The 26,953-nt window shown below is 38.3% G+C and overlaps 1 protein-coding gene across 1 annotated transcript; it reads right to left on the reverse strand.

Annotated features, from left to right (window-relative positions):
• Window positions 1-386: 386 nt before the first annotated feature.
• Window positions 387-26,804, reverse strand: DCAF13 (DDB1 and CUL4 associated factor 13). Its single transcript, XM_037380467.1, has 11 exons — window positions 26,628-26,804; window positions 24,601-24,800; window positions 23,171-23,278; window positions 21,315-21,401; window positions 20,287-20,442; window positions 19,495-19,572; window positions 15,511-15,593; window positions 13,415-13,579; window positions 10,095-10,230; window positions 2,193-2,356; window positions 387-1,323 (listed from the first exon to the last, which is right to left on the reverse strand). The coding sequence occupies exons 1-11, from the start codon at window positions 26,695-26,697 to the stop codon at window positions 1,236-1,238; spliced, it is 1,335 nt and encodes a 444-aa protein (XP_037236364.1). The 5' UTR covers window positions 26,698-26,804; the 3' UTR covers window positions 387-1,235.
• Window positions 26,805-26,953: the final 149 nt, after the last annotated feature.

The following is a 26,953-nucleotide window of genomic DNA, read 5'->3' on the forward strand; positions in this document are numbered from 1 at the left end:
TATGAAGGCAAGTGCTCAAAGTGCTCAATTTCCAGATTAAAAAAAAGTTAAACTATAAAGTTTACTCTAATAGAGGTTTGTGGTTGGGGTTTTTTTGGTTTTTTGTTGGTTTTTTTTTTCATAAACTCAGGGTAGGAGGGAGTGTAGTTACAGACTGCATAGTAGTGGAAAGGCTTAAAAAATCCTTTTGTATGGAACATCTTAAGCAACATTATGGTTATTACAGGTCTCATATTTCTGCAAGACAAGCCTTCAGCCTAGAAGGCCTAGTTGAACTCCAGCATAGTTCTCTGATCACCTTAATATCTTCAGAAAAAAGATAAGTTTATCCCACTGGAAGAGAATCAGAGCATTTCCCGAAAAGTAAAAGAATTTCGGGCTACAGGTACCTTGTGAAAAGTGAAGCTTTTATTTGTCTTACGTAAACTTAAAATAGAAGCCTTATAAGTCTCATGTAAAGAAGTTTCTCTGGCTTATACAGTTTACGTCATTTTGCATCCAGATTTTAGAAGTTTTAAATAAGTATCTTTTTTCTTTAGCTTAACTATGTCATTAAAATTAGCAACTTCAACAGTCTGAAGTTTTGTCAAGTCATATAAAAATAGTTAAGGCAACAGAACAAAACTAAAAATATGTTTACAGATGTCCAAGAATCCTGTTGAATTCCTTTTGGATAAAAGAAAAATAATATATTGTACTGTAATAAGTATAATGCAGTATATTTGTCAGTTGGAATAATCAAGATCTAGAGTCCATTGCCTTAAGGTCACTTGTTTACTTTATTAGATTTGTTTATTAAAAAAAAACACCAAAAAGCCAAAACCCAAGAAAACCAGCATAAGGACAACTGATTTTATAAGTCTACACAGAACCAAGTTTTTTTGCCTTTGACAAATCTGAATCTAATTCATCCTTATTTTGTAGTAGTGGTACCAAGGAATAGGACTGGAATTACAGATATCTTCCACTTTCCATCAAAAGGGTCAAACTCCACCGCAACACACAGCATTGGGCCAGTAATAGACAGGCAAATGGCAATAAAGGATTACAGGGCCAATTCTTACAACTGCCCAAAGCAGACGACTTAAGAAATCAGAGTATGCATATACTCAAAATAAAAGCCACATTTCTGGAGCCATATGCTGTCTTACCAGCATCCATCAAATTTTGTACAGTGGATTCAATTCAATTGTGACATTTTCTTTTATTGTGACATTTTCTACATGTGAAAACAATTATTTCACTACTGCTACAATATGTTTCTTCCTCTCTGACACAAGCGGCACAGATCCTGGTTTGCTGTGCTTACGACGATTCAGTTCCCTAGAAACAAAAACCAAGAAAACATGGAGTTCAGTAGTTAGCACAAAGATCTAACAAATACTAGCTTCTCCTCGAGATACTAATGGAGATATCCTACAACTAAAAAAAGTAATTTAAAAAAAATGAAGAATTGCTCTGCTTTTATTAATTGAAAGCAGTGTACTTCCTCCTTTGAGAAGAAGGCTTGTCCCTTTGAAAAATAATTTTTACATTGGCTAATTCAGAAAAGTTTCAAACTGAGCCTTTTCTTGGAAGCTCAGCTTACTTGGTTTTCATGTCAACAGGATTTGCTGCTCAAGTCTGTAGAGGCTTTCAGCTGAGAAAGATGACTGAAACCCACCCCTTTTTCCCCTTTTTCGTTTTACTGTTAATTTAATGGCTACAGCAAAGTATGCCACCTTCTGCTCCTAGAAATTCCAATATGGCAATGACCCAGGTGACAGAAAACATTCATCCTGGAGCTTGGCATTAAAAAAAACCCCTAAACGTAAACACACAAAAACCCAAACCAAACCCCAAACACCCCCCCCCCACACCAAAACAGCCCGTTCTGTTTCTACTGCATTGTTGCATCATGTCATGCTTAACAGTATTGTGGCTCCTTCCAACATGGTATTTACTTCCATTTCTTCACTGTACTTTTGGGAAGCAGCCAGTCCTCACCAATACTGGCACTTGTCTGTATTTTCCTTATAATCAAATATTAATCAATCCAGTAGTTCATGATCACTTATTCAGATGTTGAAAGTAGCTCATACTCATTCCTCCCACACACTAGCTCTACCACTCCCATACACTGCTGCTACAGCAGAGCAGTGATGCATTTTATTAAGATCAAGAGAAAACAAAGCCAGAAGATGAAGACATACTTTCGCCGACGAGCCTCTCTCATGATACGCTGCTCTTTGATTTGGCAAAATATACTTTTAGGCAAGTGACGGTGTTGAGCGATCCGTCTGATCTGTGGGTGATACCGGAACTTCTCCTTCAGCTTCTGATTGTAATTCATAGCTGCCTTCTCACGTGGTGCAAGCTGGGGGGGGGGGGGGGGGGGGGGGGGGGGGGGGGCGGAAAGAGACAAGACACAAAACATTATCACAGTTTCGAAGTTCAGTGAAGCAACTGAATTTACTCCCTGAAAACCAGGTTTTAATATGCTGTAGAAAAAGGAGAATACATATAGCTGACAGTAAAACCTCTTTGATCAGAGTCCGCCTGCTTTCCTAACCTATAATCACGATCAACTTTTGCTGTGAAACAAAGATTTGCAGACATTTTAATCACCACCCAGTGTAAGTACAAATACTATAAATGAATTGTCTTCATGAACAGCTTTACACACAGCTCTTTAGGTGGCCTAAATCTTACCCAGCACTTTTATCCATTAGCAAGCACAGTGCACCTACCAGATTTCAAGAATTACCTTAACTACATGGCACACACCAAATTTCAACTTTCATCATGCAGCTAAAAACATCTTAGTACCACAAACACCTGAAATACAGGTGAGCTACTATTACCACAAAACACTTCAGTTTCATCCATGTTTAAAATTATGTCTGAGTCACCATTAACACCACTGAAGTGAGAAATGCCTTTTCCTGAAGGCTAACCTACAGAGGATTTTTATTTTATTTTATTTTTTTACCAGGCATGTTTCCTTAGGTCTTAATGCTTAATTATCAAAAGGAAAAAAAAAATTGTGCTGTATTTTTGTTTAAAGCATGCACTGCTTCACAAGGGCATATATCAGTTTATGTACTTTGGATTTGCTCAGATCTCTGGGAATTTCAGCTGCATTTCAGACTAGTGAGCTTTCACATAAACAGAAAATCTGTTGAATATTAAAATATGAACAGAGGATAATCCTATCCTCTTCTTCCTACCTTCCCACCCAAAATACACTCTGTAACTCCAAGATTTCAGACATCTTACAACCCTTCATATTTTCAAACAAGCAGTGGCACAAGTGTTTTGCCATCCCACCTTTATTTCATCCACTACTACCTGCACCTGAAGTACTAAAAGCAAATTAATAGTTCGGGCAACTTCTATTTATTCAGCTTTCCAAATGACTCAGTTTCACTAATTTTTCACTTTCTCAAGAAAAAAACAGAACCTGAGTTTCAGACACTGACAAAAAAAGGAAAAAAGCAGTAACAAACCCCACAACTTTATTACACATACCAGGATTTGGAAATTCCACCTACATTATCACAAAGCCTGCTTTTTTCCCCCTTTTAAATCAGCAATGGCTATTTCTTCTCCACTCTAGAGGTCACTTCTTGAAGTGATTTCTGTTAGAATATTTAAATCCTGAAAAAGTAAATATCACACTCAGGTATTTTTGGCCTGAAATACTATCAATGGTTTGAAAGCAAGTATTACTAAAACATATGGCAAAGGAGTTTCTCCTTTGGAACAATAAAGAAACCAGGTACCAAATGCAGAGTTGCTCAATTACTCAAAAAATTCTTATTTAGGCATCGCATACATAATGCTCTTAATCTCTGTTTTGTCATACCCTCTTATTCGTAAAAAACAAATACTTCTGCTTTATTTATACTTGTCATGACGTCTCACATTGCAAGTGAGTAAATTTTATGATCTTAACTCACTACAACTACCTCCCCCAGCCCTTTACTGAAATTCCTTCCAGTGAGCCAAGATGAATAGCTGGTTCACTCTCAATAAATCCCAGGTGTTCCTACTCTGCAGAAAACTGCTAACATAATACAAATTAAATAGCTTTTATTTTAATTAAATGAAATTATTTTCCTTTAATTTAAGAAGAGCAAATTGCTGTCGATTTAGCATAACCTTGACGATTCTGCAGGCAAGAGGTAAATCCGTAAATTAAAGATACATCCAGAATATCTTATTTAAAAAATTAATACAGATTAAGAGGTGGTTATGTTTGAGCCTGATTCTATTTTTATGTGGTATTATACAGAAAGACATGTAGGCAGTGACTTTCTGTCCAGCTACTGAATGCTAACACCCCATATACCAGGCTGTGCCAAGCACACCTTCATCTACATGATAGTAAAAGAAAATTCTGAAGTAATGACAAGTTTCTGCCTATTTATGAGAGACAGCAGATAGCTAAGAACGCAAACTGCAATAATGCACTGAATTCCAGCCTCTCTCTTGCAAGTGATTTTATAAAGGTCAGTGTAAACAGCTGAAGAAAACAGTATTACTTCCCATTCTGTTTTGAACTGGAGAAGATGCTATAAACAGCACAATTATCAGGATTAAAAATCTTGTTTACAGAGACACCAGAACACACTACAATATGTTAGTATTTATATGACATCACGAGTGGAAGACAGGCTCAAAATTAAGTATAACCCTTTTCGCATACATTCTAAAAGTGAATGTGCAACTTCTTTCCTGTATGAGGGAAACAGAAATTATGTGGCAGAAAGACAGCTGATTTGTGCCACTCCACAGCAAATATCTAGAGTGAAATAGGGGGAAAAAGAACTCTAAAATGCAACCAAGTTGTCAGCAATAAGAAAATGTGTCCTCAAGTAAACTGCCTATGTCTCTCTCCTGCCTCCAAATGATAGAGGCTGGTTATTTTTCCCATTGAAGCAGAAGGAAGGCAAGCATTTTGCCAGAGCCCTGACTGAAGAGCTAAAATCACCTTTAACAAAAAATTTTCCTTTTAAAGAGGGCTGTATTTGTACTGTGCAGTATTTAAAACTCCGCACTATTAGACACCTGTAATTCAGCATAAGAATATGAAATGGCTGTTTATCTATCCTGTCCAGGTCACCCTTCTAGGTTAAGGCAGACAGAGCACAGATGCAACATATTTTTAGAATGCAAACATATCCCAGCAGTTTTCTACACCATAGCTTGTCTTTATTTAACGTTTTTTCCATTGCTTTGCTGAAAACACCTTTCTAAATTTATTGCACAAAGTTTATTATTCATCGTTTCCTTGGACCAAAAACTTCAGCTTCTTTACATTTAAATCGATGACAACACAAGAAAGGTAATGTAGATGTAGAGCACAAAATCATAGCTAAAAGGATGAAGTTACATGTGTGTGGAATCACAAACACAAAATCACTACAAAGAGAATGCCATGTCACACAGTATCTGGTAGTGCTTGTTATCAGCCTTATCTCACAAAATGGAACTGTATACTACAAACAGACTGAAAGGGCATATAATTGGATAGTTTTGATGCACTCCTGCTAATGCACTTTGCTAGATCAAAAACAGGACTTGTAACTGCACTTTCTCCTAGATTTTTCAGGCCTTACTCAAAAGCTGTTATTTCTGCATCTTGTAAGAAAGCAGCAAACCTATGCTCCACTACTGCTACACTCACTCCTCACACCAGTTTTACACTTACTGAAATACAAATCATTCCCAAGCAGAAAGTTTTCTTCTTCAATTGTCCAGTGCTCTGTTCTCATTCCCATCTACTTTGGAAATGTAACAGTACCAAATGTTACAGCTGTTGTTTACAGAAGTAAAGTTACTATGCACTTGCACTCTAAGAACTGCAGGTGTAGGCTTCTTTATAACGTGTCAATAGATTGAAGAACAGGAAGTTTTACTGATGGTTCATTGCTTTCACTACAATCCAAAAACCCCAGTCTATACCCTTTCTTCATATTAATTGGATTAATTCTAGTCTAGTAACTGAAACCTACTCTATTACTGCTGCTTTTCTAGCCTTTTCACTCAGATGAGGCTCTGTTTTCCTCTTCTCCTCAAACACTGAAGTCGTTTACCTCTTCAGAAATCACAAACCTCTCCAAGAACGCAGGCACAAAAAGCTTCAAACATACTTAAATGTAATTTTATGTACAGTCTGCAGTATCTTGAAAGTCTTGTTTGAGTCTTTTGCTTCTGGACATGCAGAGTTAGATGTTTACTGCTTTAAAAATAACACTTGTTAAGTTCTCTTTAATCATCATTATTATTTAATCAGTTTTTATTAAAAACCTAAACATTGCAAATTATTTTAAAACAACTTCTGCAGTAACTCAGAGAGATTTGGGTTTTGTTACACCCACGTAAAAGCCACAGAGACTTAACTGTCAGCAGAGTGGAGAGACAGCATGCCCCTGGCTCCTCCAGACTTTTATTCTTACTTTAATGTTTCACTGATTTTGAATAATGAGTGTGATGCCAAATACATTAAAAAGAAAAAGAAACATGCATGTCAGAACAGATGACTGCTAGGGCAGCCACGGTTCAGAAAGTACAACTTTCCAACTGGATAAATGTTCATCAGTCACAACATAAGTACTATACATTCACTATAATTTCCTGGGAACCCAGCAACGCTAAAAACAAGTAAGGCTAAGTACTCACCAAAGAAAAAAATGTTTCATTACCATTTTTCTTTCTCTTTCAGGATGCTGGTTTCCATCCATCCATCCCCACCCCAAAAATATCCATCTTAAAATACAATGTATTACAAGATGTTAGCATTATATCAGAAATACAGTGACCTTTGGATGAGTCATTCAATCAAATCTTCTTGGCAAAGAAAAATAGCAGACCAAGCAACTAAGCATTTAAGACATATTTTGACACTTCCGACAGAATTACTGAATGTTCAGTTTTGAATATTTGAAAAGTTCAAAAAATAGCTACAGACTGTGGAAGAACTGGACATTTATAAAATAAGCAAGCATATGTCTATGAAGATAAGAACACCAATCCCTAAAAAAGGAGCAGGTACCAACAAAAAACAGTGGAACCTGGTAAATAGTCGTTAACAGTTGAAACATTAAGAATCACAGGAACTACCAGGTTGGATCGAACAAGGATCGGCACAGTTGCCTGAATCCAAGCAACATTTCCAAGGCGTATCCAAGAATGTGATAAGCCATAAAGATTACACTCTTAAGTCCTATTAGCAAGAATTACCCTCTAAAAATCTGAAATACAAAATTTCATAGTCCTTTAAAAAAAAACAAACAAAACAAACCACACACACACCCTGCCACCAACAAACTTTAACAACTATAGCAGCTTTGGACAGTTACTAATTCAATATCCACACTCTGTCTTGTGAAATTCAAGGCTTCCACAGCATCATGCTTGAACATATTTCCGCACAAGATATAGGGATGTAAAACATTTTCTATTCTTATAATTCTTTACAAGTTCATTAGCATCATCCATGTGATATGCAAGCAGTTTTTCTACGTAATTCACTACATCTCTTGTAAGTTCTTGTATTTCTAAATAATTTTGCCTCCCTAAGATGTCTTCTGAGGTTGGCAGGTGCTTTTTTTAAGATAGGATGGCAAGTTTTGTATTCTAAACGATGAAATGATATTCATTTCTGACAGTGAAAAAACCAACACCAAACAAAAAACCTAAACCACAATTCCAACAAACAAACAAAAACCACCCCAAAAAAACAAGAAAACACATGCCACTTGACCTGTGTGTTATAGATCGCTATTGACTTAGTTCTCTTGGGAGCTGACAGCCTAAGAGCTTTGACAGAAATTCTTACAAACCCTGAACCCGTGCATGCTACAAAAGCTGCACCTGTATCGTCCCACAACAGCAGAACTGATTCACAGGCACAGCCTCAAGAGGCATGTCAAGCAGCAGCAATGTAACAACATAGGAGGAAAAAAACAACAACAAAAAAGGAAAAGGGGCTGTTTTATACAGGATTTGCCATCTGGTCAAGAAACATGAGTATTAATGTTCAGACTATATCCAATACCCAACAGTCATAACTGGTAGTGCCTTTTCTAGGCCCATCCATGCTCAGTTTTCACCGATGCAAATACTACAGAAAAAAGCAGAATGTCATTTACCACTCTCCATTTTGAATACTTAAACAATAACTTATTTGTCCTTTTGGTATGTAATATTTCTACATTGCAGGAGTAGTTGGGATTGCCTATGACTTCGCAGAGCCAAGTACCCTTACTTTTTCATAAGAAGAGGAGCCAATGCCACCTAGTATTCTATAAAGTGAATTTTCTGGTTACAATTGAATGTATTAGGAATCATTCTATATGAAAATGTATTCTCAACATTATTTTTACCCACTTATCCTTCACACAAAGGGCAGAGTAAAGATGCATGTCAAAAATACCACACAATCGTTATAGAACATCATCTTAGAGAGAGACCACATGCTCTCTCACTAAGAATATTGTGAAAAAAAGAGAGAAACTTTCAGTTAATACTGTAAAACCAGGTGAAAAGGGCACTGCCATGAGCATATAGATAAAACAGGAAAACAGGTAATACTTCTGCTCAACACTGGACTTTCTAAGCAAATTCAACATAAAAGCTGAATGAAAAAGTCAAGTCTCTAATGAGCTTTGTGGAGTCTTAAAATTAGCAAGCATGGGACTGATACTTAGATGTTTGACTGAAGCACTACATAGTAAAATCCCAAGTACCAGTTCAGAACAGAAAAAAAACCTCCGGCATCCTCAACAAAAGAAGAGATATTCCATCAAATAAATTCAACTTAAATAGTAGTTTTTAACCACAAATACTGCACAGGCTACAAAGTTGCGGGGTTTTTTCCTCTATAGCTCTACAACAAAGATGAGAAAAATAACAGGACTTCCAAATACCTATGGTGGGCCACAGCTAAAGATACACACGTTGTTTTAGCTGTGCTACTCCATACCCAGTGCTTCAGAGCGAACAGCCCATGAATTACCCCATTCTGCACTGTAGCCCTAAGTACTCCTACAGCTCCGGTTCACCTGCCACCTGTCTGAGCCGCGCTCCACTTCCCTCCTATGTAGATACTGTAACTTGATGGAGCTTCAAGTAACCACAAGCAGCCCTAGACATAACTACGCGATACATCCATCCTCTTAACCGTACAACACTCTTCCCTGAATTACAGCTTCCCTCTCCTTCCCCCTCAATCTTCCACAAGATAAAGCAGAAAAAAATTCCAAGCATTGAGACAACTATGCTGATGGGCTCAGAAAAAGCAATATAAGCACCTCCAAAATACTGTAGCAATATATAAGGTAGATAAATGAATTACTCCCAGCAGACAAAGCATCAAATTCACTCTCCGAAGTCATTCAATACTTTAATACAACTGTGGAGGCAAATATAGGCAAGTGGTAACTATAACAGAACATTCTGGCTTTGTCTGTACTTAAACATGTGAACAAGCGCAGCCAAAAAGATGCATCTAATTAGACTGATGCTGTTCCTACTAGGAACACTTCAACCAGACTTACGTTGAATGAAATGGACTTCAGACACCACACTGGTTTGCCCACTTAGTATCTGAGAGTTATATAGGTTAATGACAATCTCAGTTATGCATTGGTGCAAATGGTCTATTTTACAATGCATATGCTTATCACAGTATGAACTGCATAAGAAGCAGTCGCATGCCAGTAAAAATTTTTAAAAGTAGTAAGCCTAAGCTCCAGGAGAATGACTTCATTGCTTTTTCCTCTGGTGTAAAGGGATGCGTTCACCTGTAGCACCCAGGTAAAATAATCTAGTTTAGTCAGAACTGATGATTATTGGTAACATTAAACAAGACACACACAAAAAAAGTCACCTTGTGTATCAATAACGAGGGATGTAATTTTATTATTATAAGCTGCAGTAAATGCAATGAGCTATACTGCACATACCAGTTTTCAAATTAAAGACAAAAGTCAAACTGTAATTTTACATTTTCCCTCTAGAAACACATTTTTAAGTTGAATAGGCTAACTAGTTGTAATAAAAATAAAACAAATCTTGTGATATCAAAAAAACAAAATCCAACTTACCACTCCCAGTTTTTCAGAAGCATTAGCTTTCCACAGACGAATATTCATCTCATCTGAGCCACACAAAATATATTTGTTATCTGAAGTCCATTTTACAGTGATGACATGCTGCATTCGTTTTGTATGATACACCTCCCTAAAGCAGAAAAACATTTTTAAAAGATCTATCACTTTTCCCACCAACATTACCTCTCAAATAGCAGAAAACATCCTGTTCAAGACAAAACTTATTTTCTGTTTAAAAAAACCACAAAAACCTGACATTTTTTAAATGCTGCGCTGATCTTAAATTTATATATAGATTCAAATGAAGTGTGATGGTTAGACTGATAAAGGATCACCTAGGATAAGATGCTTTTTAATTAAGTGCTTTCATAGAAATTACAGTAAATAGCTAAAGAATAATTTTTTGCAAAATATGCCATGGATATACAACATGATATGCATACCATCCCCCAAATAATTTTCATTAATATGCTGTAACACAGTTTAAGCATTACAGAATGGGACTGCAGAAGAATGGATGCCAAGGAATCTGGCACCACCATTATGAACAAGAAAGAAAAGAGAAAATAAACACCTCCAGCTGTCCATTTATGACACGGCAGTAGGCTGGCTACTCTTCATGGTAATTCCCCTCCTTTCCTCAAACATAGACTGCTTTATCATTGTCTAAAGGACTCCCAAGAAAAATTTTAAAACCCTAAAAACTGAAAGAAAAGTATCCAGTCCTGCAAACAAGAACTCAGTAAGTGTCAGCTAGTAACTAGAAAAGGATTCAGAAGAGCAGTGAGGCTATTAAAGCTTTAACTACATTTAGTTTCTGCTGATCAGACTCCTGCTTAACAAGTGCTTGCACCTGTTGAGTTTTTCTATGTTACATTTAAAAAACTATTTAAATGAATCTCTTATCTAATTCTCATTAAGTATGTACCAAACAAGCAGAACAATATTATTCATACAGTTATTATTTTATTTCTGCTATAAAAATATAGGACTAAGTACACCTTTCTGGCAACTATTTTTACAAGTTACTTAGTTATTTTTACAAGTAAAATCCAAGTACTAATGGAAAGGGAATATGGAAACAACATCTATTTAAGAGCCATGGAAAAACCGGCCAGGGGTTGAGATGGAGGTGTTGCAAGAAAAACAGAAGTCATCAATGTATCACCTTAAATAAGCATTACTAAGCTTAACCACCTCTTGTAATTCACACTCAAGTGATGCTCAACAAGAACAACCATGTGGAAGACTGAGCACAAGTATGTTCAGAAAACATTAATACTCACATCAGCTGATGCTGATGTTTAATAGTGTGTATGCACATATGCATTTCCATAAGCATTTCTATGTTTACTTTCATCTTACTATTTGGCCTAACAACAAACCTTTTCTCTACCCACCTCTGGGTAACTAAGTACTTTTTCTTTCCTTACTCTGAATTTTCAGCCTTTGCACCTCCTGTTGCTATCAGCACAACTTATTATCATTCTCAGGGAAAGGAAAAACACAAAACATGGCCAAATAACCTCGATCTGTCATTTAAAAAATTCACACAGACAACCAGTTCTGTTTACCAAGAATGTACTAAATTTAATCCACTTCATAACAAATGTTATTTCTTATGAGTAATGAATTTCCTAATTTAAATTTTCATTTTAAAATAAAATAGAAGGCAATAGAAGTTAGAAGTTCTTCAGATTGGAAGGAGATCAAAAGTCAAAACTGGAACACCATCAGAATTCTTCTTTATAGATGCTCTTAACTGCCCTCTCAGTTTTCCAAGTGGAATCACATCTTTCATTTGGAGACTTTTCTCGATTCCATGGGATTAATATAAACTGCAATTCTGAAAATGCCCAGCTTCTGAAGAATTTGAATTGTCCCAGAATGCTCTAGTCAGCTTATATGAGGCTAGTTCTTCATTTATAAGGCTGCTCCTCACTAGATTTATGGCCATCACACAGAAGAGGGGAAAAAAAAAAGGGGGGACAAAAAGGAAAATTCCATAGGCCTTGGCAACAATCTGCTATAGTGTGGAATAAAGCCTTTTACTGCTGCATTATGGGGTCTGCAAACTTCCCCTCAGTGATGTATTTTAATTTTGCATACCACCACTTTTGTGAACATTACTATTCCATAGAAAGGAAAGTCTGTAGCACACAGGAGCTACTAACCATATCGTTTAATAATGCAAGAATTAAAAAAATCAAAGCAAACCCACAAAGGAACTCCACTACCCGATTATATTTAAAATACTATTGCAAAACAGGAAGAAAATGAAAACTACCTGTAGTTTTGCTATAAAAGAAAAGGTAAACAGTCCCTCTCAATCTTTAATGTAGGAGCATTATAGGACCATACAAACAGTTATGTTAAATAATGCATACATAACTGCATCAATCAATATAAAAATATACTCTTCTATCAATCAATATTTCAACATTTCCACTCCTCAAACCACCTAGAACTTGACCTAGTAGGAACTTTTTAGGGGGGCGAGGTTGGAGAGCGGAAGGCAACTAGAAGTAAAATAAAGTTAAGAAAAAAAAGAGGAAGAACTGACAACAGAGAATAATGAAGGTAGGTTTATGAAAAACAAATAATACCAGACAGATCTGATAACTTGTTTCAATTTTCATCAAACTGAACATAAAAAAAAATAATAATGGAGACACTGTAGATCCAATCTGAATGTCAGCAAAATATTTAATACACTGCCTCATGAAATCTTACATGAGAAACTAATTTAAAGTGACTTGTATTCAAAGCATTGTCACATGAATCAAAACCTGGTTAACAAAATATGAACAAAAGGTAATAAGTGTACTGAAATGGATCACAAAAGTGTCCCAAACTGATCCTCAGGAATTCATACAACAATGCTTTTCAAGTAATGTCTTTAGCAATCACGCATATAGGATGAAGCCATCCCTAGAAAACAAAATGCTACAATGGTGTAGGGCACTGCAAACTTAAGTGGTGACAGATATAGTACAAAGTGACCTAAAAACATTAAAAATACATATACAGAGGGAAATAAGATGGGAATCATCTTGGAAAAATACAACTAAGTACACCCAAGAGCAATAATCCACTGCAATTTTAATCCAAAACTGCATAAATACTGCTACCCATTAAGCAGAAGTTTTACTCTAATACATACTCCAGAATTATCTGCCAACTACATGACCAGTATTCACAGGAAATGAATGCCCCAATGAAGACGTTAATGAATGAAATAAGAATTTTGAGGGCTAGGGAGGGAGGTCACTGGAATGAACAACAGGAAGAGAAAACAGTGTAAAGTCACTCACCTGCTGTGACCTTTGTCTACAGGAAAAATGCGGACAGACTTATCAAAGCTGGCAGAGACAAATTCTTTCCCAGTGGGTGAGTAATCCACATCAAGAACAGCAGACACGTGATCCATATGCACCATCACAGGTGATTCAAGAAAGCGCATATCAAAAGTATATAAGCTTTAAAATAAATACACCAACAGCTTAATACCTTAACAACTCCTAAGTAAATAGTACATTTTTGCTGAACAGCTACTTTAATTACACATAAACCACACTTCAGCATAGACCCATACTGCAGAGGGAACTCTTCAAAACTGCTCATAACACATGAAAAGAAAGAATGAGGCATTGTTTAGGGCTTGGAAAAAGTTTATTCACCAGAGGCTTTAGTTACTGGATCAGATCCAGGTTTCTTGCTCACTGTCAAATAACAGAGTCTCGACTATTCCCTTCACCACCTGTTCACTGACCAACCCTATTTCTCCAGCCACCACACTGTCCTCCTTTACTCCATCTTCAGATACAAGTATACAACCCAAACTTGGACAAGCATCTCCGCATCATTATGGCAAGCCTATCAACACTGCAAGGATTCTAGATATTGGGAACTCTTAGTAATTCAGTCTACTATGAAGTTCTCATTTGGTTGGCACCCTTTCCCACTGCCCAACTGCCTATAGGCCAGACAATGTAAGAGTCCAAAGAAAGCCTGATTCTTCAACATATGGAGATACTGGTTCAGCAGAGCACACTATCTGTAGAAAAGCATTACATTAAAAATAAACATGCAACTGCTGGACCACAGCTGGTTTGCTCTTAAGCACTTCAAAGCTCAGGTGAGGTCTACCTGTACTCCCTTTGAATCAACAAGCCCACTGATACACAGCAAGGCATAACAACTGAGCAGATCGTTAATTTGTCCAGTGCCAATAAGCAAAGATGCTTTACAGGCAAAGCATTTACTGAAACCCGTTTAAGATACACTGTTTAGCAGAACTACTATATTAAGATCTGCTGCAGATGAATGCATAACTTGAATTAATTCAGTGTCTCTTGCTCACTATCTTACTGGCAACTATTGCTTTTTCCTTTAAATGCCTCAAGAAAAAGCGTGCTAGCATGATATTCAAAACCACTACTCCATATAATCAGCTAACACTTGCATGTGCATTGTTGATATGAGTGTAATGGCAAACAGAAACTGCTTTAGCTCACGGGACAGTTGCCCTGACAGTAACAGCTACCACTTTTAGTTTAGCAAGAAGGGAAAAAAAAAACCAACAAACAAAAAACCCCATGTAAACAAACAGATTTGGTAGTCAGGTAGCCTGGTAGCTTTACCATACTATAACCAAAATAAGTGAAAAGCAGTACATTAGATACAACACCCACTTTTAAGGTCTGGGCCATATCCCATTTCCTTGGAAAAAACAGCCCTAAGGTAAGTGATAGAATTCTTATCTTCTAGAAGAAAACAGTGATCTATTGTTAGATCACTGACTTCCTGGAAAAAAAGATATGGAGCAGATTTTGCAGTGGCCTAGTTTTGAACAGACAGCCTTTTCAGTATCAGATTAGGTGTGTTCACATGAATAGTATTGTTCAAAAGTAAAAAATTGCTCTAAGGCATTGAAAGGATAAGTATTACAGTATCTGGAGCTGTTTCACAAAAGATTAGGTTTTGTAGGGTTTTGGTGGTTTTTTTAAGAAGTGTTCTCATCAAAATAGCTGATCGGTACAATACATCAAGCTTTACAAGAGCTGGCAAGAAAATAAAACACTGATATTGCCTCAAACTGGACCAATAGTACTTATTTTCCAGGTGCTGTTGCAAGTTACACTTGCATTGGTTCAGCTGCATTTTTTCTGTTACACTGTTTCCCTCCCCCTAGTTACTGAAATACAGAAAGAGGCAATCTACTATCAATTCTTTTTTCTTTTTTCTTTTTTTTTAAAATTAGTGACTATAATTCTCTACACTATTACTTAAGTGATTCAAATTTAGCATTTAAGAAGTTCTTTAAAAACTTACTTTAGCATGATAAATCACCAAGATACAGATTAAACATATAACTAGCAGGATTATGAAAAAGCAAGGTCACACTCACTTGTAATCTTCATTTGCTGCAGTAAAAATGAAAGCTTCCATGGGGTTCCAACACAGTGTATTTGTTCTCATGTTCAAGATAACCTGAAAGATTATTTACACATTGATACCTTGTTATAGGCAGTAAAAGACTCACTATAGTTCAAAAATTGCTATACCTATACGAGACAAGCACCTTTTAGATGCAGAATTATGGCAGAGGTACAGTGACACAACAGAATGTTTCCTTAGAATTAGAACTCAGGCACTTCCTGTCCTTCATCATATGCTCACTGCTTTGTGCTACACAGCAATTACACTTTCCTCTGTAAGTCACCTTAGAAGTAAATTCTTCTAAGTGGTCATTTAACATGTAAACACGTTAGTCGTCAACATGTAAACCTGCAACTTCTGAAAAATTTCACTTCATCATGTTTACAGGAACCTTTAGTTAAGTCATCTATAAACACACCTAATTAAATGGTTATTTCAAGGGATATAGGCATTAACTGACGCTGTGAACCAGCATTTGCAAAGCAATTATAGTATTTTGATGTTCTCCCAGTTATTACTATCCTTTCACTATTTTATCTCCGAAATTGCAGTTCATAAATTCTCCAGGACAGTTGCCATTTCTCGCTGAGGTACCAAGCAACGCATTTAGAAGTTACTGTGTTGTTACCTACTCACCACTATCACCGTATTAGCAGTGAATCATTTGCTACACATTCATAAGATTTCTTTGCTGCTAGTAAGCGTACAGCTACAAAGAGGCCAGTTTGCCTTGAAGCAGGAGGAAGGCAGCTGATGACAGCCTAGTGAGACCCTTCTGTTTTGCTAACAGCAGACTAGACAAGAGGCCTTAAGAAGCTGTATGTCGGATGCCGTCGCCTTGGGGAATAGCTATGGCAGTAACAGCCAGGCCCCTGTGGGAGAAGGGCAGGCAGGGAGGAGGTCATCTGACACCCCATACAACACAAAAAACTTTGGTTTCCGCAGAGTCTTGGAGGAGCTTTCAACCATTGTATTTAAATAAATCCCAAGTGGTATGCCTGATACAAAGTAGCTGTATAATTACAGAGCAACTTATTAACAAACTGAACATCTCTAAAAAGGATTTTCCACAATGCTCCAGGCCAGCCACAATCCTACTGCAAAATCCTGACATTTGGATAACACTATGGTACTCCAAACTCATTTTTGTTCTCAACTTACTATACCAAACACCATAAATTTACATACATATAACTTTTACAATAATGAACACAATCTCAAAGTTAATAGTGATGACATCTACCTATCCCCCCCTAAAAAGAGACTGTGATTTTATGTGTGCATATTCCCATGATTCTCATTCTCTGGAAGTCCTCATTTCCTAGGTGACACTATCCTGTTCAATATCAAGTTTGCACTGCAAAATACTCATTTTCAGAAACTACATGCATCCACACCTGAATGTAATCATCAGATGTCTAAAGCGATCTCTACTTTAAAAATAGATTTTAGTGAAAGCATAGGCCATGGAAAGGCCCTGTATTTACAGTAACATGACAACCAGAATTTGCTCAGATTTCAATATTGTCCTTCTAGTAATAAACCTTGCACATACCTGGCAAGCTAATAAAGAGGGTTCTTTATTCTTCCCTGCCCAAGTTTTTCAGCTGCTACAAAATGAGTATACGATTAATGTTAAAACATTGTATGTATAATAAATTTCATGTCATGAAATATAACTCTAATACTGCTGAAAAATCCATCTCTTTCAAAAGGGGCCAGGTTTGGTCAAAGTCAATGCTCAGCATCTTGCTTCACTGTTTTTTCCCTGAAATTTACACGCCTTTAGTTTATTTCAGCAGTGGCATTCAGAATTAAGACAGCGCCTAAGAAAAGGATTCTCTGTACAGTTCTAGCATTATATTCAGTAACAACCATGTAATGCAACCTGGGCTGGAAGTGATTTAAGTTGCTGTAAATACATTAATAATGGCTTTTCAGAACGATCTAAATCTGTAGCAGAGCCATCTTCTGACACCATTTTTAAATCAATTCTAGATACACTTAGTCATTTCATAAGAAAAAAATCCTTATTGAGACAAGTCAAAGTTGTGAAGTCCCTGAAGACTTGGCTGTCTTGGTTTAGTTATTTTAACTGTGAGCACTTGATTACAAAGACTGTCAGCCCAGAGATTTTGAGATTAACACAAAATACAAATAATTAATCTGTCCTCCTCTACTACCTACAAGGTATTTGGTTGAGATGAACAGCTAAGAATGTTACAAGCAATAGACAACACAGTCCCAACAGCTGTTTAAATGCTAAAGCTGATCTTTAAAACACACTAAGCTTTTCTGTGATCCCACATGTTGCATAAGAACGAAGAACACATTTCTAAAGTGTACCAACTTCCATTAAAACATCTTCCCCTTGTTATGCAGCAGCAGTGCTTCCCTTCATCTTTTCCCAGCCTTTTTAGACTAGGTCTTACTTTGCACTTAGGCAGCACCTCACCATCTTATCCATCCCTCTTTGAAACTTAAGACTTTGAAAATCACAGACAGGACAAACAGGCAAGGGAGCTACTGCTTCATGATGTGGAAGATTGTACTCTATTTCTATTAAGGAAGTGACTCCCACTGAGTTCTGATTTGGGGCAGTGTGTGAGCTGCTTTGCTGACCAAACACCAGGAACACAGAAGTGCTAGAAGCCAGTGCCCACACAGAGGTAAGGTAGATCTACTAAGCAGCACCCTTCTCTTGGGAGTTACAGATCTCTTAGCTCTCAATGTGGAAATGGACATCCAGCCCAGGCCTCCACAGAAAAATCATCCCTATCCCAAGCAGGAAACCCAGACTGCACCCACAGATGCAAGAAAGTATTCATCAATGTGCCACTCCTACAGCAAGAAATGCACCTAAGCATGCTGCTTACTACATGAGATACACATATACATGTGTATACACGTGCGTATATTTTTTATTATTTAGTATATGTGTATATGTAAAATTCTGTTAGACTCAAACAGTTCACAAAGGCTCAAACTACATCCTTTTAACTTGTAACTGCAGATCTACGGCACTGGCTGCATTCACTCTGACATTCAGGTCTCCAGCTGGCATCACTGACTTTTTATAAGCACTCAGTCACCCAAATGAAACTTCATTAAAAATTGCTGGGGCACAGGGAAAGAAATACTGTAATGCCAACAACACTCCTATTTTGTAACTAAGTTAAGAACCGTTAGAGTGTTCTAGCATATATCAGACCAGTGTTGTTACAGACATTACGTAACATACCAGAAGGACACTTAAGTGTATATTCACAAGCCAGAATATTGTATCTCAAAAAGAAAATTGTTAAGGTAGTTCTAGGGCTCAAAACCACTGAAACTGATCAAGGTTAATATGTGTGTATGAATTACTAGTTTCTTGTTTTAAATAAGTACACATTCTCTTAAAAATAAATAGGAATCTTCACGTCACTGGTAAATTCTACATATAAATACAATGTTGATTTCACTGCAAAGGATTTCTAAGTGTTTATACTAGGTGCATAGGGAAGGGTTTATCTCCACGCAAAAGAAAACCTTTTCAGCTGTAGAGCAAGATTCTCCAATGGTAGAAAGAAAATGCCTTAAAATTACCTTGTTTCCTTCTGGCAAGGAGAAGAAAAAAAAAAAATGAAAAAAATCACACATACACAGACAGAATGCAATATAGGAACATAAAGTCCTTACTGTGAAATTGCTGTCAGGTCAGGCACTTTATCAAGAATTACAACAGAGTGAGCATGACAGCCCATTTGAATGCAGAAAAGGGCCCTGCTAACTCTACATGGTTTAAATCCCAACATTAATTCAAACTCTGTTACAAGACTCAAAATTAGATGATGAAACCTCAGTGAACTCACAGTTCAGAGCTTCCCTTTATCATCAACAGTTACAGACTATTTACATATTTAGTATGATTATTAGTGCCATAAGCTTCTGTTAAAAAGAAAAATATTACCTTCTTTAATGGAGTTGATTTTCTGATATCATATAGCACAATATTTCTGTCAGAAGCACAGCTTCCCAAAAGGTATGTCTAAAAAAAGAAACCAACAAAACCAGTGTGTATGGTCTTCTAAACACTTCTAGAGTATGGTTAAAAACTAATAGCTTACACTAGATATTTAAGCTATTTCACAAAGCTGGTAGTCAAATGGCTGCTTTTTCAGTCAAGGAAATTATTCATCATTCTTTCTGTGCAGCTAATTTTTCAGCACAAACATTTTAAATAGCTTCCCCTGTAAAATTCAGGATCCACCAAGTCATCTCTACTTCCAAAGTAACAAGCAATTCCTCGGAAACATTTCATCTATGAACACAGCCCAGCCAAGAGATATATAGGAAGTGCTGTAAAAGACTGAATGCAATTGCTTTGCCATAGGGAGGGGGAGTTTTGGTCACAGGGAGTACAGTACTGGAACAGATGAGATCTCCACAGCCACGTAACAGCTACGTTGTATGAGTGAGGTACAGGACATGTATTGCTGTGGGCAGAACAGAGATCACCCTACTTTTCGTTCTGCTCCTCCCCACTAACAGAGACAAAAGATAAGAAGATGAAAGTAAGTGGTACTACATTCCAAAACAACATAGCCATAAAAGTATATGTATACACCTCCCTAAATATTATGTTAAAACATGTATCAAAATCTAAATTTGCAAAAAGCCTTTAAAGATGGTGTTAATAGAGTTTAAGATTTTATACTGACCAAGAAAAACATTGATTTAGAATATATAACAGAAACATTACCTCAATGGGATTAAATTTTACACTGCTTATGCTATCAAAACCCCATGTCAGAGAACACATGGGACTTGTCCTTTGCTCATCCCAAATGTCCACTTGATGGCCACAGGTGGCAAAAACAGCTTCCTTCCAGTGGTGATCAATTCCTGTATACACTGTCTTTAAAAGGAAAAGCAAAAAAACTCAACCAAAACAATTTACAAAACCAATTGCGTACATAAATATGCAAGTATGTTCTGTTACAAAAAGGTCAACAAACTCAATGCATATTGAGTCTGTCATGTTTTATTCATCTATATTACTGAAAACCAAGTCACCACTGCTACCAGAAACCAGGTCTTATCAGATGCACCCTTACACAATAGACTAGCTTTCTGTGTACAGACTTAATGTGCACACATTTCTTGTTAATTTACAACGGAGTCAGCATCAGAAGCCCACTTAAAAGTCCTAGCTGACTTTAAAGGGTACAACTACAAATTTTCAATAGGGACCTGAACAGATTCCACAGGCATTACAATAATCAAGGAGTTTCAAACTATTTATAAAAAGCATTTAATGTTGTTCTTAAAATATGCTTATCATAAATTGCAAGTGCTGAAGTATGTATTTTTAGTCTGCTTTTGTCAAAAAGATATAAAGTTACAATTTTGTATTGAAAGGCTGTGAGGTATTGACAAGGGAAGAAAGTTATTCAATGCAACTAAGCACTGACAACACACATCTGAAGACAAAGAGACTACAGAAAGATCTGTCCAGTTTGCAGGAAAGGGATGATTACCAGAGACAGATCTAAGCAGTCTCTGATAGCATTTGAGATATTCCTTATTGGTTAAATGTAAAATAAATGCAATAAAAATGTGAAGATATTTTTAAAACGCCATTATAAAATTTGATGCCATCGCCTTACAACCCATTTGATAACAGGTTATATCAAACCATTTCTCTCTCCTCCAGAAGCAAGATAAGAATCAGTTCAAACTTAAATCAAAAGAAGAGATGTGAGAAAAATCAAAACTGAGATTTACTACCTTTCCAATAATTGTATGAATAGGTTCTTCTTCTCCATATTCTGGGCTCTCCATTTTCCACTGCTTCACAGTTTTGTCATCACCAACCTGGAAACATTGGAGAAAGCATGTACAGTTTTACATAACTGCATTCTGTTTATTTTACTAGGTGTGCTTTGCAATCAAGTACAGGCAGCCTTTCAAAAGAGAATGGTCTATGACATACACAGAAGTGCTCTCTCCTGCCTTCACTGTTCCTTTTTCCACCTCCAAGCTGAAGATTAGTTCTCCTTGTCATAATATTTCACTAGAAACTGAGAAGGTACATGTACCTCGCTGGCTGGAACGGAGTTAACATTCTTCATAGCAGTCCATATGGCACTGTGTTTTGGATCTGTGATTAAAACAGTGCTGATAAGGCACCAATGTCTTGGCTACTGCTGAGCAGTGCTTGCACAGTGTCAAGGCATTTCCCCACACACACTCTGTCAGTCACCATCCCTGCCCACCACCCCCACCAGCCAACAGGCCAGGTGTGGGCAGTAGACTGGGAGGGGACAAAGGTGCAACTGATGACCCAAATAGGCAGAAGGAGCATTCCATACCATATAACATCCAGCTCAGCAATAAAAACTGGGGCAATGGAAGAAGAAAGGGGAGGCAGGGGCTGACTTCCAAAGTGGCCGCTGCTCAGAGACTGTCTGGGGATCTGCCTGCTTGTGAAAGGTGGCAACTGATTTCCTGTTTGTCACTGTTTCCCCCACCACCACCTTTCCTTCGCCTGGTCAACTGTCCTCACCTCGATCCATGAATCTTTTCCAGTTTCCAAAAGAGATACTTGCAGGGCCAAATAGGAAGAATATGAGCTAGAACTCTATGACTGTTTTTCTAGGCTACTTTTTGTGATTCTTAATCAAATGGCACCTTAAACTGCAAATTATCTTCTGGAAGTCATTTTAATGAGCTTGTAAACCATTAACAAGCACTTTCCACCTCAGTTGCTCCAGTTGCCCATTCCTAATGCCATGCCACCACTTGCACTCTGCCAGCACAAGCTTTTGCATGGCTGTGCAGTGGCTTGGATCAGGTAAACTGGCCAAAAAAATGTTAGCTATATATGTTTAGTGCTGTCAGGAGAGGAAGCTATTACTGTTTCTTCTTCCCCATATCCATTTTCAGGCAGAAGGATTGCCAAAAGGGAATTCTAATTTGGAGTCATTTAGGATGCAAGGGAAGTCATAGCAAAAAAACATTTAACTGCTATCCTCATGACCTGGTATGTACTTCAGAAAAGATAAATATATGTAGTGAAAACTGCTCTTCTATGCACTGCTCAAAAGAAGCAAACCCTCAGGACACTCTAGTCTTCAAAATCAATTATTTTTATTGTATCATCTTAAACTGTTTTAATACAAACAGTAAGACATACTATTTCCAGATGGTTTCCATGCAACTGATTCAGTTGCAATTGATATATGTTAATACAGCTTAATTAACATAGAACCAGCTTATCTTTAATCATAGTATATGCAAATGGTTACTTTTTAATGTTTGTACATCTTTCAATGAACATACTCTATCTACTACTTTAATGAAAACTAGTTTACTCCACTTTTAGTTAGCTAACCATCCAGTAGTAATTTTCTGCTGTTTATCCCTTTCATAGTCTTGAATAACATCCATATCACGGCATAAAAAAAAAAAATTCATCAGAAATAGAATTGTCAGGTTTACTGACAAATTTAATAAGTTTATTTAATAAATATTATGTAATATTTAAATATTGTATGGCAGAGAGTAAGTTGCTCACTGGAAAACAGATGGTAAACAGGCACTCTGTACTGCTTCACTGTACTAAGATGACACATTATACTCACAGTAAAGAATGATGTACCACAGAAACGAGCACACATGCCTCGAACAAAGCCTTCATGGGCTTGTATAGTACGAACACACTGTCGCTTGGTCAAGTTCCAAATTTTAACCTGTTAAAAACAGAAAAGCATTCTGTTGTTATTTAAGTTTTCTATAGCCCACAATTGCAGTTCAAAATTTAAGTGCAAGACATCACACTTAAAACAAAATGCAACAGCTGGCTTGAACACTGGCCAAATTTTTTGTAATGTTAAAAAAACTATTACTTTCTTCTTGCAAAAAACCATTCAAACAGGCAGCTCTTTCCTTCTTACCGCCTCCCTGCACCCAAGCTGTATACTTACCGTATTTTTGCATTCCCCTATTTTTGAACTATTCTGGCTAAAAGATAGCAGCAGTGATAATTTTAGCAAAAACACACCCTTCTGAAGAGAAAAGCACAAGGAAATAGCCTCTGGAACTAATGGAGCATTTTCAGTCCTGCTGCTTACTACATTTTATATAGATGTGCACCTCTCACAGAGGTTTTGGTTTCAAAGCATTTGGAGCCATTTAAAAAAAAACAACAAAGAAATGGAGGTCAGCTTTTATATTTGTATGTGTTTTACTTGTTCTATCATCGGGAAAGAAATCTGGCCAACATTTCCTATAAATGTATTTCCCTCCTATCTGAAAACGTTAATCTCCCTTACTAACTAGTAACTAGTTATGTTACTAACTAGTGCATGACATACGCACCTTCTATAAAAAGCAGAAAGCAACCAGCTACCCAGAAGACACCTTTAAAATATACAAGTACTATCCAATGAACAATGTAGGAGTGAGAGAGGACAGAGAAGACAGAAAAAAGCCAATTTTTTTCTGCAGCTGACTCAGATTAAAGTGCCCTTGCTTGCTATTTGTAGTATTTATGTAAAATAACCTAACAAATACAGGTTAGTATTTTTTAGGCAATATGATAAATTATTATTCAAAAAAGTTTTTGGTTCTGTTCCCCTTCCCCCTGGCTCATTTGACTTTATGTAATCTTCTTAGTCTGCAGCATCCTAACTTCTTCAAGGGGAGGAAGGGGATCATGTAGGCAGCAAAAAACAATCACACTGGACTGTAAACATTAACATTCACTGCTCCATCCTGAGGAACTGAATGTCACACACTCTGCTCACAGCTGAATAGCTGAAAGCTACTGCCTTTGTGTGCTGGGAGATTACAACTTGCAGTTTGAGAAACACTGCCCCAAACTGGGTAAGTCGCACCTTCTGAGAGAAGATAGGGTATCATGCTAAACCAAGACACAAAAGAAAGGTAGGCAGGGGGTATTTAAAAATAAAATAATTAATAATTTAAAAAAAACATACAAAAGAGAAAAAAAGAAAAAAGAGAAGAAGGAAGAAGGGCACCTTGTTTGTTGTGGTTTGCAAATGCAGCTTACCTCTCCATCACAAGCTCCAGACAGCACTGTAGACAAACTCTTTGGATGTTTGGCCATACAATTAACTCCATCTCTGTGTCCATCAAGTGAGGTAAGAAAGGGTTTTGCAAACACACGTTCTAGCTTTGTTGCATTAAGAGCTCTTGTGTACTCTCGTGGAACCTCAAATGGATGCAATGTCGGGTCATAGTTTCTTGGAACTACAGTAAGAGCAAAACACACATTAAAATCCCATGCTATGTAGTGTAGTTCACGGCAAGTTGAATTCTGAAGCTTTTCTCTTTAATCTTCCTGCCATGGGAGAATTTTCTGCAACAGTAAGATTTTTTCCATTCCTACTGTTTTGAAATTGTTCCATGGGATCACTAGTATGCCCACTTAAGTGTGAAGTTAATAGAGTCTGAAATAACTGAAATTTTGTGGTATCCTTTTCAAGGGAAGATAATGAATACACACAAACTGGAAATTGCAGATATTTTGCAACTATTATAAAAAATAACCAATTCAACAACCACAAAGATAAAAAAAAAAAACGAAACAACCACCCACACTACCAATCTCCCACCACTAAACTCTAACATACACAGAAAGGACACAGCTACATGGACATGCACAAAGAGAGGCAACCTAGCTCTCTTCCCAGTAAGCCAGTTGCAAGCTGGCCCTGGCTCTGAAATGAGACTCACTGGTTTCATTAGCTAGGTCCTCTGCTAACATTAGCTGGTTTCCCAGGCGGGAGTGTTTACCGCGAACTTCAAGCAAGGCTCTCTCTGCATCTGCCTGCATAGATACATCTTACAGTAAGATGAGAAAGACAGCGGATACTGACATTGTGCTTCTCTTTTTTTGTCTCTTTCATTGCATTTCATGCAAAAAGGTTGAAAAGTCAGCAGAGCAACAGACAACAGATCGTTCATTAAGAATTGATACTTGGTTCAGTCTACTAGTTTCCAAAGACTATTTAATGCATATCAAAACCTCTAAAATCTCTCAACAAATGGAGTTGGGTATCACTCCATAACATGACAGAGAATTTAACATCTTGCACGCAAATCCCACTTAGAAAATTAAGATGTATTCAGCTACTGTCTCAGTGGGTAACTTCAATAATATTTTTCCATGTTATAAGTATATAACCACAATTAACTAGAAAAAGGTTAGTTATGGTACTACTTCGCACAACATAGCCACCTACCTCTAATTCAAACAAATTAAACATATGCAATTTAATACAGATCTACTGTTGTGCTCAAATTAGTTTGATTTAGTGCATCCAAGATGCCCAGAGTTTTACTCCTGCTCTTTCTGACAAAAGGTGGCCATTTTACAGACTTATTCCTGACACTAGGTGGAAACTAAACCTCATTTCTGCGATGTTATAGAGGTGAAACCACACGACTGTGTAAGGTCAGCTCTACAGAGGATGAGCAGAATGGAACACGGACAGTCATCATCCCACCTACCAGGCTAGAGCTGCTGCATCTAAAAATGTGAAACATCTACAGGGTTTTCGCTAGTTTTTAAAAAAGGATAAGGAAGAAATGGGGTGAAATGTAACAGGAAAGGAACAGTGTTAACTGCAAGATTACTACGGGCAACCCCGGTGTACCGGAACGGCGACTTAGCCCCGAGGCCCGCCGAGGGCCACCGCACGCACACCGCCGCCTGGCGCCGACAGCCGCGGGCCTGCCGGCGGGCAGCGGGTCTCAACGGACGGCGAGAAGGGTCCGCCCGCCCGCCCAGCGTCCCAAGGCCCCACCGGCGCCTCATGGCACCTCACGGCAGCGCCGCGCGAGCGCATGCGCGCGCCGGCCGTTACCGCCTCCGACGGGGCAGAGGGAGAGGGAAGCCAGCGGCCTGCCGGGGCCCGCGCGGCTCGCAGCGGGCTGGCAGCCTGCCCCCGCGGGCAGCTCTGCTGGCCAGGGCCGGCTGACACCCCAGCGCCTGCCTGCCGGCCTCCCCGCCGCTGCCCTCGGCCCTGCCGGGCAGCCGAGCCGGGCCGGGCCCCGCCCTGGTGCCGCGCTCACCGCGCTGCAGGTCCAGCTTCGTCTCACGGACGTAGTCGTCGGGGTTGCGGCTCAGCACCTTGACGCGCATCGTCGCCTCCGCACAGGCGGCCGCTTCTTCCGCACCCGCCGGGCCGGGAAACGCAACCCCCGCGCGCGGCCACGTGACCGGATGCGCCGGGCGGGCTGTGCTCGCGCGAGGCAGGTCCGCGCGCCGCCGGGCCCGGCTGCCAGTCTGCAGCGGGCGGGGGGGGGGCGGGGCGGAGGCACCGGGGCCGGGGGGCGGGGCGGAGGCACCGGGGCGGAGGGAACCCCGCTCCCGGGCCGCGCTCCGACGCCGCCGTTAG

The sequence above is a fragment of the Falco rusticolus genome, chromosome 3 (genome assembly GCF_015220075.1).
Source record: "Falco rusticolus isolate bFalRus1 chromosome 3, bFalRus1.pri, whole genome shotgun sequence".
Lineage (NCBI taxonomy): Eukaryota > Metazoa > Chordata > Aves > Falconiformes > Falconidae > Falco > Falco rusticolus.

Bases quoted from the DNA above. Each gene is read 5' to 3' on its own strand.
- DCAF13 (XM_037380467.1), bottom strand. From the start codon at position 26,697: ATGCGCGTCAAGGTGCTGAGCCGCAACCCCGACGACTACGTCCGTGAG. The intron at 21,402-23,170 runs GTGAGTATAATG...CAATGTTTCCAG, and splicing joins GTGGTACATCATTCTTTACT to GTTGGTGATGACAAAACTGT. The intron at 19,573-20,286 runs GTAATGTTTCTG...TTCTTTTTTTAG, and splicing joins TAAAATTTAATCCCATTGAG to ACATACCTTTTGGGAAGCTG.